General features: G+C 50.8%; 2 protein-coding genes across 2 annotated transcripts; one reads left to right on the top strand and one right to left on the bottom strand.

The window, feature by feature from the left end:
* Positions 1–3,650: 3,650 nt before the first annotated feature.
* On the bottom strand, positions 3,651–6,801 carry LOC120665347 (pentatricopeptide repeat-containing protein At2g20540-like). The gene is made up of 2 exons (XM_039944892.1): positions 5,062–6,801; positions 3,651–4,974 (listed from the first exon to the last, which is right to left on the bottom strand). The coding sequence occupies exon 1, from the start codon at positions 6,727–6,729 to the stop codon at positions 5,065–5,067; it is 1,665 nt and encodes a 554-aa protein (XP_039800826.1). The 5' UTR covers positions 6,730–6,801; the 3' UTR covers positions 3,651–4,974; positions 5,062–5,064.
* A 3,708-nt stretch (positions 6,802–10,509) lies between these two features.
* On the top strand, positions 10,510–12,363 carry LOC120665348 (U-box domain-containing protein 27-like). Its single transcript, XM_039944893.1, has one exon. It carries the CDS (start codon positions 10,584–10,586, stop codon positions 11,940–11,942), a length of 1,359 nt encoding a protein of 452 aa, XP_039800827.1. The 5' UTR covers positions 10,510–10,583; the 3' UTR covers positions 11,943–12,363.
* The last annotated feature ends 1,347 nt before the right edge of the window (positions 12,364–13,710 follow it).

Genomic DNA, 13,710 nt, shown 5'->3' with positions numbered 1-13,710 from the left:
CGAGCACTTCGGGTGCAAGATAATACAGTGCCCTCGCACACCCCCTTTGCTGGACGTACGGCCCCGCGGCCGGAACCAGGATAAAACCGTGCGTTACTGTGATTGCCTCTTGCATCATCATCTGGGACGAGGAAACACGCAGCATTTACTAGTTGGGATCCAGGCCCCCGGGTCGGGACACCGACAGTGACAGTTCACACTTCACATATCACAATTAATAAACATAGTTTTGAAGCACACAAATCAAATCATAGATGAAAAAACAAATCATTTCGGGTATTTCGGGTATTTCGGGTATTTCGGGTACCGTGGCCCAATACCCGAACTACCCGTATTAATTTCGGGTACCGTGGGTTGGAACCCGGATTAGGGTTCGGGTTTTTCGGGTTCGGACTTTTCGGGTTCGGGCTCGGGTTTTTTGGGTTCGGGTATCGGGTATCGGGTTTTCTGCCCAGCCATACGCATGACAGAGCATATCCACAAAGCGAACCCGCTCGAACCAGGGGGCCGTTTAGTTCCCAAAAATTTTCACCTCTCCTTTAAACACATGTATGAAGCACTAAATGTAATTAAATAACAAAACTAATTACACAGTTTGGATGTACATGACGAGACGAATCTTTTAAGCCTAATTAGTACATGATTAGCTATAAGTGCTACAGTAACCCACATGTGCTAATGACGCGGTCAAAGGCCTCAAAAAATTCGTCTCGTGGTTTCCAAGTGAGTTCTGAAATTAGTTTTTTAATTAGTGCCCGAAAAGCCCTCCCGACATCTGGTCAAACAATCGATGTGACTTTTGATTCAAAAATTTTCACTAACTAAACACCCCCTAGAATTTCCAGGGCCAGATCTGCACCACCCCCATTTCCGAATGTGCCAACAACAACAGGACTACAGGAGCTAGCACCAACTCGCATGAGTCAATCTCCGGGGAACCGGTTCCTCTGCAGTACTGCAGAGGGACTCGGTGCCACTGACCTGCGGGCCCATGGTTCAGAGAGCACAGGTAAGTGGGAGAGTCTCCTGCAATACTGCAGAGGAGACTCATCCAATCTCCGGAGGCCGCACCCAATCGGTTCCGTCATTCCGCGACCAAAAGAACCCCTGGGGAGGTAGCGTTCGGGGATGGAGGGGCCCCGCCACCAACCGCAACTCGTCGGCGCACGGCGGGGCCGCACGTGGCCGGGGCGGCGGCCACGGCGGCGGTGACTTGTCAACGGCTGAGTGGCTCGCTCCCGCCATGTCGGTCTGCGTGGAGTCCGACGTGTCTGTTCCTGGGGGTTTTCGCGGCTCCCCGTCTCGCCCTTGCGGGCGGGCGATGCTGCTGCCCTTTTGAATCCGCGGGCCTCAAGTGGGCCGGGCTGTGCTGGCGGCGTGGAACTTGGCATGGACGACTAGGCCATGGAAGTCGGATTACAAAATTTGAATTGCAACTCAAAATGAACAGTTTAGTTTGTAAAAAAAAAGCACCCAAAACCAGTTAAGCTATAACCATCTATTCTAACGGTTGAACCACCATCAGTTTGATACTGCGTCTCTTCCAAATGTAAGAAGAGTGGATGGAAGTAAAGTTTGACTTAAAACTGAACAACAACTTCTTACATTTTTTGCAACGAAATACAATAGATTCGCTACCTGAGAGGTTTAGGAAAATATTCAGCACACTTGTGAAAATGAAAAGGTTTAGGCCTTGCAATTTCAGAATTCAGCGTCAATCATTTGCCGGAGAATGGATCAAAATACACTTAGTACATGTAGACGTAGTAGCCAAAAGCTAAACAATTTGGTCCCACAGTGATCAGGGGCGGAGCTAGCGGGGTGGGTCTAGGGGGCACCAGCCCTCCCTAGACCCCCCCCCCCCCCCCCCACAAACAATGGAGCCCCCCCTCCCCCTTGAGCCCTCCTCCATTTTTTAGGACAAAGAATGAGAAAGAAGGGGAGGAAGAAGAAAGAAAGGCAGAGGAAGAAGAAACTCAGCCCCCTGATTTATTTCTGGATCTGCCACTGCCGGTTATGGTTCATTAGTGATGGCATGGCATGATCAGGCGGTTGCAGACTTGGACTAAGGAGCATTTTGCTCCATGCTGACATTCTTGAATCTGAATCATCACGGTTATGCCATATCAGCTGAGCGGCTGAGCCTACGCAACCAGCGGTAACCTCTCGTGCACAGACACGTCAGCGCTGACAAGTGTCACTGCGGAACAGCGTGGAGCGCACAAAAGCAACCCCCCAGTCCCCACCCCCAATGCACAACAAATTAAATATATTCATTTGGACCATGACGATCATATTCTCTAGCCAGCTCGCTAAAGCATATCTCCAAGTCGACATCCGTTTCATATTGCAAGACAGAAAAAGTGGAAGAGGAAGTTGGCATGCGCATGCGAGGAAGTGCGAAGCTGTGCCACAAGTGCACGGATCCATTTGCTTCTAGCGTGTTCTTCACATCTTTCAGCCTTGCGGCCCCTTAACCATGGCCTAGCTAGTTTCTTAGTTTAAGCCAAACTTGCTCATAATGGCGTCAAAGAATCCTAGTCCGATCCATACTGATGTTTGTCACTGTTGGAATCGTGGTGAAAACAACAGAAACCAAACAAATAGTCTAAGGGTCCGAACTAGACAAGAGTGGAAAGTTCTTGTGAGTTTAAAGTGTCATTAAGAAAGAGATTATTACAACAACTGTGATTCCCGGCCCGCGGGGATCAACGCTTGATTACACAGGATGCCCCTTACAGCTGTACAATTAGCACTAACAAATGCCAACGGCCGAGGGCAAATCGGACTTTATACAGGAAGGAACAACCTATTTGGCCACGGTTACCTCTCGTTGAGGCTCTCTGCCAGGTGGGTCCTCGAATCTTCTCCGAGATCACGTCCGCCTTGTTGGATTCATCTCCCTTAGCTGGTCGATCTCTGGGCGGTTCTTGCCTTGGCCTTCGTTATCTGAGGGTGTTTATACCCAAATTTTACACTAAAAAACGTCACATCGAATATTTGGATATATGTATGGACTACTAAATAAAGTCTATTTATAAAAAAATTTACACGGATGGGTTGTAAATCACGAGACAAATCTAATGAGTCTATTTAATCCATGACTTGCAATAGTTATGCTACAGTAACCATCCGCTAATTATGAATTAATCATGAATTAATTAGGCTCATTAGATTCGTCTCGCGATTTACAACCTATCCGTGCAAAAAGTTTTATAAATATACTTCATTTAGTACTCTAAATTACCAAGATTCTTTCCAGAAATTTTTTTGGCATGGTGATCTAAACACTCGAGTCCTTGTAGGTGCCCGCTCCCCAACAATCACCACTTTGATCTTGTTTTCTACAGAGAAACTGAGGTCAGAGGCCTTCGTAGACTGTGAGTAAAACTTAGTATTTTGAGACAGGTATAGGATAAGCAATTTTACCAAGTAGTATATATTATTTTGCTTTTTCTAAAGGAAAAAACTAAGAACTTGTTGGACTTTGGTATCTTACTCCAACGAAGAAGGATAATGTTAGTATGTCAGATCATCCAATGACACTTGTGCTTCATTGTGACTTAGTACCTTTGGAACAAATATAATATTGTCCGGCCACGGCCAGCACCAAACTGGGCATCTACTCTACTGTAAAGGTCCACCATCACAGGGAAATTCTTGATTCCATTAGGCTCTAAGTCCAGGCAAATTGCCGGATACAAGTTCCATACAAATTTCTTTCAAGAAAAAAAAAAGCTCGCTACAAACTCCGGGTCTTGACACATAACACATATCAAAGTCAGAGGCCAACACACGCTCCATGGGCAGCTAAACAACTAATACTACAGACAGAGACATTACATATAACCAATCAGATCACATGACGTCTCTAGTCTGATGCACTAAACAGCCGATGGGGCTTCGACCAATCTCCTTTGAGTTTAGGGCGCCTCCCAGTACCGTCAGTTTCCAAAATGATCCCTGTCATAGTGTCATGACCAATTCTCGCTGAATGCTTCTGACTGTGAGCCACAATCGCCTCTGTTTGAATCGTCTAATGCTGCGCATCTAATATCTCCAGCCCCCACCGCCAGCACATCTCCATTTTTATCCCGGACAACGAAAACCAATCCTCCCCCTTTGGTCCCTGGAAAGAAAGCTCCGTGATGTTGGTCGTGTAGATGTCCTCTGGTGGTGCTTCCCATTTTACTTTTGGAAGCTCCCTGACATTATTTTTCTCAGCTGCTTCCAGCTTTTCAAATTCAGTACAAAAATACAACACCAAGCTCTGAATTTCTGTTGTACGGTTGTACCTTACATCCTCCCACCTTCATTAGCTTTGTTCCTAGCGACCACCATTTCCATTGAAGGATGATCACTTTCAGTTGCTCTTTCAGTCTTTCTTATCTAGTGACCATACCATGTTCAGAAATTCTTTCCAGGTCAGCATTTTACCAGCTCAATTCTGATGTGTTCCAAGTCCAATATGCGCCAACATTGTTTGCTGCACTTGCACTTAAAAAGAAATGCCCACAATGCACAGTGGACATAATGGTGTCCAGAAAACCCCAACGCCTTGGCGCATTCCTTCTCACCGGGAGAATATTATAAATTTATAATCTCCATTTAAACATATTAACTTTGTTGGGGATTTTTATCTGCCAAATCTTGTGCCATTCAAACTCACGTCTCCTGGAGCCAGAGACATCAGAACCAGAGGCATCGCAGCTAGCACTTGCATCTCTGTTTGCCAGTGCCACCTTGGATGCTGATTTTACAAAATAGAGTACCTTTGCATCAAAGTGCCATGCCGGCCATTCCTCTTCCTGATCATCAATTGGTATCCTGAGGATTTCAGTAACATCCTCCGGCCAAAAAGTTTCATGTAGTAATTGCACATCCCATTCCCCTATAATTAACTCATTCACAGTCTCCGAATTGTTTTCTCGTGAACAAAGCAGTATTTCTCAAATCTGGACACCTCAAATGCGCCTGCCAGGACTCTCAGGAATCAAATCTCCGAAGGGATACAAAAGCTGACAAGCCAAAATCACTGCTCGCTGGAATGAGCCTGCTTACCTCTCATTTTGGCAACGATCGGTCACTGGTAAACACATTCGCATTAACCAAGCAATTTGAACCATCGAATTCTTCTTCATCGGCTGCAAGCTGCGAGGCCAGGATATCCAGCACAGCAGCAAAGCCTCCCAGCTCAGGCCCCAGGTCCTCCCCGGCGACGAACTCCCTCACCACGTTGTCCACCTCGATCATGCTACACCCCGGCGTCTTCCTAGTGCTCCGTCTCCTTATCTCCTTCCTTGTGTTTGCCACGTCGCCCCACCGCTCTGCTGCGGCGTACACGTTAGCCAGCATGATGAGGTTACCCACGTCGCCGGGCTCCAGCTCGACCAGCAGCTCGGCCGCCACCATGGCAGTGTCCACGTCGCCGTGGCTGCGGCACGCACTGAGCAGCGACCCCCAGATCTTGGCGTCGGCGGGGACCGGCATGCCCCGTACAGTGTCCAGCGCGCGCTGGATTCTCCCTGACCGGCCAAGGAGATCGACTAGGCACCCGTAGTGCTCGACGCCGGGTTCGACACCGTAGCCGTCCTTCATCCGGTCCAAGTAGCGCAGGCCTTCGTCCAGGAGCCCGGCGTGGGAGCAAGCCGACAGAAGCCCCACGAAAGTGACGCCGTTTGGCCGCACCCTTCCTTCTCCATCCATGGCCTCGAACAACCTGACCGCCTCGCGCGCCCTCCCGTGCGCCGCGAGGCCGCCGATCGCCGTGCTCCACGAGATGACGTCCTTCTCGGGCATGCCGTGGAACAGCTGCAGCGCTTCGTCGATGCACCCGCACTTCGCGTACATCTCCATCAGCGCGTTGCAGATGTATGTCTTGCGCAGCATGCGGTGCCTGTCGCAGTAGGCGTATATCCACCTGCCTAGCTCGAGGGCGCCGAGTTGGGCACAGGCTGGCAGCACCGCGACGATGCTCACGTCGTCTGGCTCGAAGCCTTCCATCTGCATCAGCCTGAACACCTCGACTGCGCCGGCGAAGTCGCCGACTGCTGTGTACCCGGACACCAATGCGGTCCAGGAAACCACCGTCTTGTCAGGCATTGAATCAAATAACGCCCGTGCCTTCCTCATCTGCCCCAGCCTCGCGTGCGCTGAGATAAGCGTGTTCCAGGACACCACGTCCTTGTTCCGCATTCCATCGAACATCTTGCGCGCGAGCGACAGGTCGCCGCAGCGCGTGTACATTTCGATCAGGGAGTTCTGCACGATGTCGTGTGCCTCGCACCCGGACCTCACCACGTGCGCGTGCACCTGATTTCCCAGCTCGGTCGCCGCCAGGCCGCCGCAGGCCTTGAGCAGGAACGGGTACGTGAACCGGTCGCCGCCGGAGAATCCGCCGCTCCAAGGTAGCGGGGGGCACCTGAGCAAGCGGACGTAGACCTCGACCGCGTCGCGGTGGAGGTGGTTCTGCGCATAGGCCTTGATCATGGCGTTGTGGAGGTGGAGGTTCGGGTAGGGGACCTCGGCGAAAACTCGCGCGGCGTGCGCGGCGCGGCCGTGGGCGTTGCAGACGTGGACGATCTGGGTGGCGACGTAGCTGCTGTGCGAGAGGCACAGCCGCACGGCGAGGCCATGCGCGCGGAGGAGGTCCCGGAACGTGGCGCAGGCACGGAGCCTCGCGACGACCGCGTCCTCCAGCTGCCGCACCGCGGGGGGCGCCGCCGCCATGGCATAGACAAGCAAAGGTGTTTGAGGAATTGGGTGCCCAGGGGGTGCTTTTGTGAGCCTTTCCGCGGGAAGATTCAGATTTTGCTGCGTTTGGCACTAAACAAGGGGCAATTCTAGTAGAGGAGATATGAAAGATTTGGCTAGCCATGGCACCACAAGGTCAATGAAATTAGAAATGTGCATCGTTGGTTACATTTCTATTTCTTAGGTCCTGTTTAGTTCCAAAAAAATTTGCATAGTACCCGTCACATCGAATCTTCGGACAGATGCATAGAGCATTAAATGCAGTTGAAAAAATAACTAATTACACAATCTAACTGATTAGTACGACCTGAATCTTTTAAATCTAATTAGTTAATAATTAAACATTATTTGTCAAATAACAACCGAAATGTGCTACAGTACCAAATCCCAAACTTTTTCACCAACTAAACACATCCTTAGTAGCAATCTGGCGCCATTCTAGCCTACATTAGAACAAAATGATGTAGCTTTTGACTAAAGTAGCCGTCCAATGTTGGCATTGTACTATTTCCATTTCACATTCCTGCTTGTTCTTGTGTGAATCCCTCCTCCACTTTTGCTTCACCTTTGAGGGTTAGTTTCAAGCTCCTCTCATACACGGATGCTGCAAACCACTCCTTTTAGGGAATATCGGGTGGAAATCATAAATTTCGTGAAAACCGGTGCAAACTACGGCAAAAAAATCGTTTAAATTCACAAAAAATCCACACATGTAGATGATATGATGATACACAACCTTGTAAAAATTCTTATCCAAACTCGACTTTGTTTGTGAGATATAAAAATAACAAATTTCTAACAACACAAACAAAGTTAAGTTTGGATAAGATATTTTACAAGGTTGTGTATCATCATATCATCTACATGTGTGATTTTTTGGTGAATTTAGACGAATTTTTTGTCGTGGTTTGCACGAATTTTCACAAAAATTGCGGTTTCCACCAAATATATTTCTTTTTATGATTCTCCTCTAAAATATAATGGCATTCAGCCAACGTGGTCCTACGAGGTAGGCGTATGTCCATCTCGGAGAGAACACTTCTCGTGCTCCACACCATTCTTAAGCTCATGTAGTCACGTACTCCATACGAAAATAACTCAATAAAAAGTAAATGGTAAATTTGACCTAAAATACAAATATATAGATGATGCAAGGATTTGCGTTCATACAAAAAACTGAGGTTGAACAAAACATTTTTTTAGGTAAAGAAAAAATCCGACCTTGAATATTTACATGTGATGTTTACAACCAATCGTTATAAGAGTTCTTAAAACTATACCTCAAACGAGGATTTAAAAATACAAGAAAGAAAACTCTAAATAAAGAAAGAAATAAAAAAGACTAAGCTTCCATCGTTTTCTTTGTCCACGTTTCATCCTTGCAAAACCTTTACGCATCACCAATTCACATCTCATTTTATTAGAAACTTGATGTCCGAAACGTCTGATGCCGCAGAGGTGACTAAGTTAGATCGAAGGACTTCCAAGATGACCATTCAAAAAGAAAACAACATCAAAGATGCCATCGCCTCCTCATCCAGCAAGCCAAAGTTGGGATTTCACTTAGAGATCCATCAATATTTGCAGACACCACCATGACAATGCTTCACCTTGGAAATGACGCCTAAAGCACTGCTATTGTCGACCCAGATAGAAGGTCCGGAAGAGCTTTCACCCGGAACGCCTGCCAGCGGTACCACCGCCCCATGAGTGATGCCACAAATCGGAGCCTCCACAGGTGAGGCTGCGAGCTGAAGTTGAAACAAAACTTTAGGCAAGAAGAAACAAAAAGAGATAAAATCAGCATATGGAATTGGATCGGGTGACCTTTAGTTGTTATGCCATCCTTTCATACCTTTTACCTGCAACTCTTAACTTCCACTGGATATATAATTTGATTTCCAAAACCTTTTAACTCTAAATTGATATACTCATATACATTTCACATCATGCAGCTCTGAGCCATGGTCAAGAAATACCACTATTACCTTACCGCATAATAGCTACCCTACCACTTGGCATGGTCACTGCTCATTCATTCATGGAAGGATCCACAATCACTGTCGTGGACACCGCCTCTGGCTTGGTTAGATTTCTTTTTTTTGAACACAGTACACGCATAGACGCTCACATGTATAAGCTTCTACTTGGTGAAATCAATATCCAAAATTTCAAGATCCACCCTGCTATGCTAAATTTAATTATGGTTGGAACCAGTTAATTAGTCCAATTAACCACTATGACTTTGAAGCTCGCAAAAGATCTCATGAAAGAAGAAAAGGTCTACGACCTGCTCGGTGCAGATTGTAATAACTTTGTGATTCCATAATGAAGCTCCGGTGTTTCTCAAAAGAAAAAAGAAAGAAAGAAGAAAAGGTCCCTGCTGAAGCACTTATCGTTGTACTCGATCGAAATGAAATAGAAATCTAGCTGGTCTAATTTTTCATTGCTAATTTCCATCCGAGTGATTGTCATCAAGAACCATGGGACGCAAAAAGAATAACGTTGCCATAGTCACATCCTGGCTTGGTGAGAAAGAACGAGAAAAGCAGCCGAGTTTCAGCACAACCCAAGCCAAGCATATTAGTATTTGCTTTCCCCTTCCTTATCCCTTTCCTTGACTCCACTTTTTTTTTTCTCTCTCCCCGTGACGCTAACCTCCGTCAAAAGGCGGATTATTCCCCTTGCCGGATCCCCAATCTCGCAGGCCCAAACAAAGGTATCCAAGCCATAACATCGTCCCCAAATGGTGGATTAACCTCGTGCGTCGTGAGGCAGTTTTAGATGCGCTCGATCGCGCCGTTGACGTTCACCGATCCAATCTCCATCCCTTTTCTCCCAACGTGGACCGCGAGCGCCGCGCCGAAAAGAAGGATCGCGATTCCCCGATCGCCAAGCGCCCAAGCCTGGGGCTGCCTCGCCGTCGCCGGCGGCCGAGAGAGAGACAGAACTGCGAGTCATACATCAAAATCGTATGCAAGTCCTATTTTTTTTTTCAAAATACAATTCTAGGTGTAGGTGTAAAGACATGCCCTTCGCACATCCAAATTTTCATGCCACGCTCCCACAACTAATAAACCATCAAAATTAAAATTAAGGGCACCCACTTTCGACCTGTTCTCCGAAACGTCATTTTCCACCCGAAATTTATACCGAAGCACTAAAATCCAAAATCCAACCGGAACGGAGCACTGGAGTAGGACCCACACGCAGAAAAAAAAATCTGGAGTATACTGGCATCTTCATCCCCACCCACTTTCATTAGGGTGTATTTAGATTACTTTCTATTTTGTATTTTTGCGTTTTTAGAAGAGAATCTTTAATATTTGAAGTATTAAATATAGACTAATCACAAAACTAATTACAGATCTTGTCTGTAAACTACAAGATAAATCTAATGAGCATAATTAATCTATCATTAGAGCATATTTATTGTAGCATTACTATAACAATTTAGTGTATAATTATATCATAATTAGGCTCATTAGATTCGTCTCGCGATTTATAGTCCATTTGTATAATATAATTTATTTTTTAACTATATTTAGTACATCGTACAAGTGATTTATAAAAAAATTACATTTTGTGTTTTGGATCTTGAACAAGGCCTTAGTTTCATCCTCGCGGCGCTTGTCCTTGATGGCACGAGCCCGGGGGCCGTCCTACTCCTCCCAAAAGAAAACGTCAACACCACCACCACCCACGCCAATTGACTTTGACCGTCGACTTGCCGACGTCATCACTTCCACCATTCTTAAGGCCCGCCGCACTCTCTCTCTCTCTCTCTCCTCCCCCCGTCCCACCCAACAGCTCGCATCCGGTCGCTCGCCATGGACGCAGCCGTCGCCGCGCAGCAGGCGAGGCGCCGGATCCGGCCGCCGGAGCCGCTCGTGATGGCCGCGGCGCCGCCGACGCCGGCCGCGTTCCGGTGCCCGATCTCGCTGGAGGTGATGCGGTCGCCGGTCAGCCTCCCCACCGGCACCACGTACGACCGCGCGTCCATACAGCGGTGGCTCGATTCCGGCCACCGCACCTGCCCCGCTACGCGGCTGCCGCTGGCGTCCACCGACCTGGTCCCCAACCTGCTCCTGCGCCGCCTCATCCACCTGCACGCCGCCACGATGCCGCCGTCGCCGTCGCCCGAGGAGGTGCTGTCGCAGCTCGCGGCCGCGGACGGGGAGCCCGCGGCGGCGGAGAAGGCCGTGCGCTCGCTCGCGGCCAAGATCGCGCCGGAGAAAGGGAAGCGCGCGTCCGTCGCGTCGGCGGTCGCCGCCGATCTCGACTCCGCGGTGCCGGCGCTCCTCTCCTTCGCGAAGGGCGGGGCGGGCGCCGACGCGCGCGTGGACGCCGTGAGGATCCTGGCTACCGTGGCCCCGGAGCTGGTCGCTTATCTCACGGAGGATGGGATGGAGAAGCGCGGGAGGGTGAACATGGCGGTGGAGGCCCTGGCCGCCGTCTTGTCCGCGGCCGGAGTTGCGGAGGAGGCGAAGGATGCGCTCGTCGTTGCTCTCGTCGCCGAGGACCTGGGCCGCGTCGTGACGACGCTGCTCGGCGCGGGCGCGAACGGCGCCGCGGTCCTGGAGGCGATCCTGACGTCGCCCGCGGCGGACGCCGACGCCAAGACCGCCATCGCCGACAGGCCGGAGCTGTTCCCGGACCTCGTGCGGATCCTCCGGGACGCGGCGTCGCCGGCGGCCATCCGGTGCATGGCCGCGGCGGTGCAGGTCCGCGGCCGCCCGGCGCGCGCGTCGATGGTGCGGGCCGGGGCCATCCCCGCGCTGGCGCTGGCCGTGGCGGCCGCGCCCACGGCGGCGGCGGAGTCCGCGCTGCGGCTGCTGGCGGAGGCCGCCCGCTGCGGCGACGGCAAGGCGGCCATCGCGGCCGACGCGGCCGAGGTGGCGGCCGCCGTGATGGGGCGGATGATCCGGGTGGGCCCGGCGGGGCGGGAGGCCGCGGTGGTGGCGCTGTGGCTGTCCTGCTGCGCGGGCGGCGGGGAGCGGCGGATGCGGGAGGCCGTGGCGTCCGCGCCCGAGGCCGTGGGGAAGCTGCTGGTGGTGATGCAGGGGGACTGCGCCCCGACCACCTCGCGGATGGCCGGCGAGCTGCTGCGGGCGGTGCGGCTGGAGCAGGAGCGCAAGGGCATGGTCGCCGCCTACGACAGCCGCACCATCCATGTCATGCCGTACTGATCGGCCCGGCGGGAACGCCGTCGCCGTGCGCCTAGCTCGCAGCTGTAATGCAGTCGTAGTGGTGTAGTAGTATAGTATGTAATGTAGGGGGGTCGGAATGGGATCACCATCTGCTTTGCAAATATGCTGCTCGATTCGTATGAGGAAATCGTTGTAGAAACTCGAATAAGAACGAGAATTTCGTCGCGCAGGCAAGGCGTGCCGGATTCTGGCACCGATCTGGCTGGCTGGGGACGAAGGCACAAAGTCAAAACGAAGACAGAATGGCAGTAGCGTTTTTGCACGAGATTCTGATTTGTGTTCGTGTTGGATCAGAGTGCTGCCTTTTGTTCCCTTCTGAATTGGCAGTAGTGTTGTTCGGAATATGTTACAAAATAAAAATATCATTAGATTAGGTCATGCAATATATTCTTATACTGAATTGATTTGGTGATATAAATATTAGTAGTTTTTTGAATTCTTAGGCCGGAGGGAGGAGTACGAGTGATTAAGATGCTTATCTCTAGAGCATGTATGTTAGATCCAAATCCAATCGACAGACGCACGGGTCGAGTCAGCCATCGGTGTCACCGCCTGCCTCAACGGCATCAGGCATTTGACGGCAGTCCAAATCAAGCAAATCTAGCGGACGCGTCCGATTGTCTGCCATCTGTAACCTGGCACAGGCATTCTTGATTCATCGTAGAGTTCCTTATTTCTAGTATGATTTGTATCTGTGACAGTGGACTGCGGGTCACGGGATCGGAGCTGAGGCACCACCCAGTGGCAAGTGGAACCACCAGCCTGTGCACTGTCTTCCCCACTTGGGCAACAGGGCAGGAGCTGCTTGCGGCCCATCTTAGGACGTTGGACGTACTGTGAACTAGTGTGTCCAGGAGCTCACTGCTTCTGTTCTTTCTTTTCTTGTCCAACTGTACTGCAACCCCTATGTGGCCCTAAGCTCAGACTATTCACACTGGTCGTACTTTAAATTCATCTTTTAAAAAATATTCTTGTCTAGTCACCGAGATTCTTTTATCTATATTCAGATTTCCTGCACCTATTTATCCTCTATATTCATTCTCTATACCAATTACCATATGCGGGGTCCACACGATAGAATTCTTTTCTCTTTTTTCTCCCTCCCTCCCCTCTCTCTCCTCACTCCCTACCTCCTCTTTTTCTCCCACCCGCCCTCCCCTGTTCCGGCCCTCCTCCATCCCGCGCCGCCCTCTTCTACTCTCCGACCACCCTCTTCTCCTCCCCCCTCGCAGGGCCATGTCGGCCGTCCGGTCGAGCAAGGAGCGGTGGTCGAGCCAGTGGAGCGCGCGCGGGGCATCGCAGAGGCGGCCGAGCCAGTAGAGGCGCAAGGCGGCCTTCCTCTCCGGTGCGCGCCCCGACCTCCCTCGCCTCCCATGGTCGGCGCGGCGAGTGGTCGGGATTGGGGCTGCGGGGTCGGCCGACGTGGCGAGCGCCCGAGGTTGGGGGCAGCAGGTGCAGCAGGATCCCTCCTCCCTCCCTTCCATGGCCGTCGTGCCTCGCTCCTCTCCCTCCTCCCTCCTCCTCCCTACCTTCCATGGCCGGTCGCTCCCTTCCTCTGCCGCCCATCCCACTCGAGCCCACCGGCGGCGTCCCCTCCCCAAGCTCCTACCGCTCCTCCCTCTTGGGAAGGCCTCGCCCTACTTCAATACGGGCTTTTGCACTCCACTCGTAAACGAGCGTTAAAGCTTTTTGAGCGAGCGAGCAAAGCCTTCCAGGGGTTTCCCCCTTCCCTCACCCGAGAATTGCA

The sequence above is a fragment of the Panicum virgatum genome, chromosome 3N (assembly GCF_016808335.1).
Source record: "Panicum virgatum strain AP13 chromosome 3N, P.virgatum_v5, whole genome shotgun sequence".
NCBI lineage: Eukaryota > Viridiplantae > Streptophyta > Magnoliopsida > Poales > Poaceae > Panicum > Panicum virgatum.
Note: the sequence above shows the minus strand (reverse complement) of the source record. Positions and strands in the feature narration are given on the sequence as shown.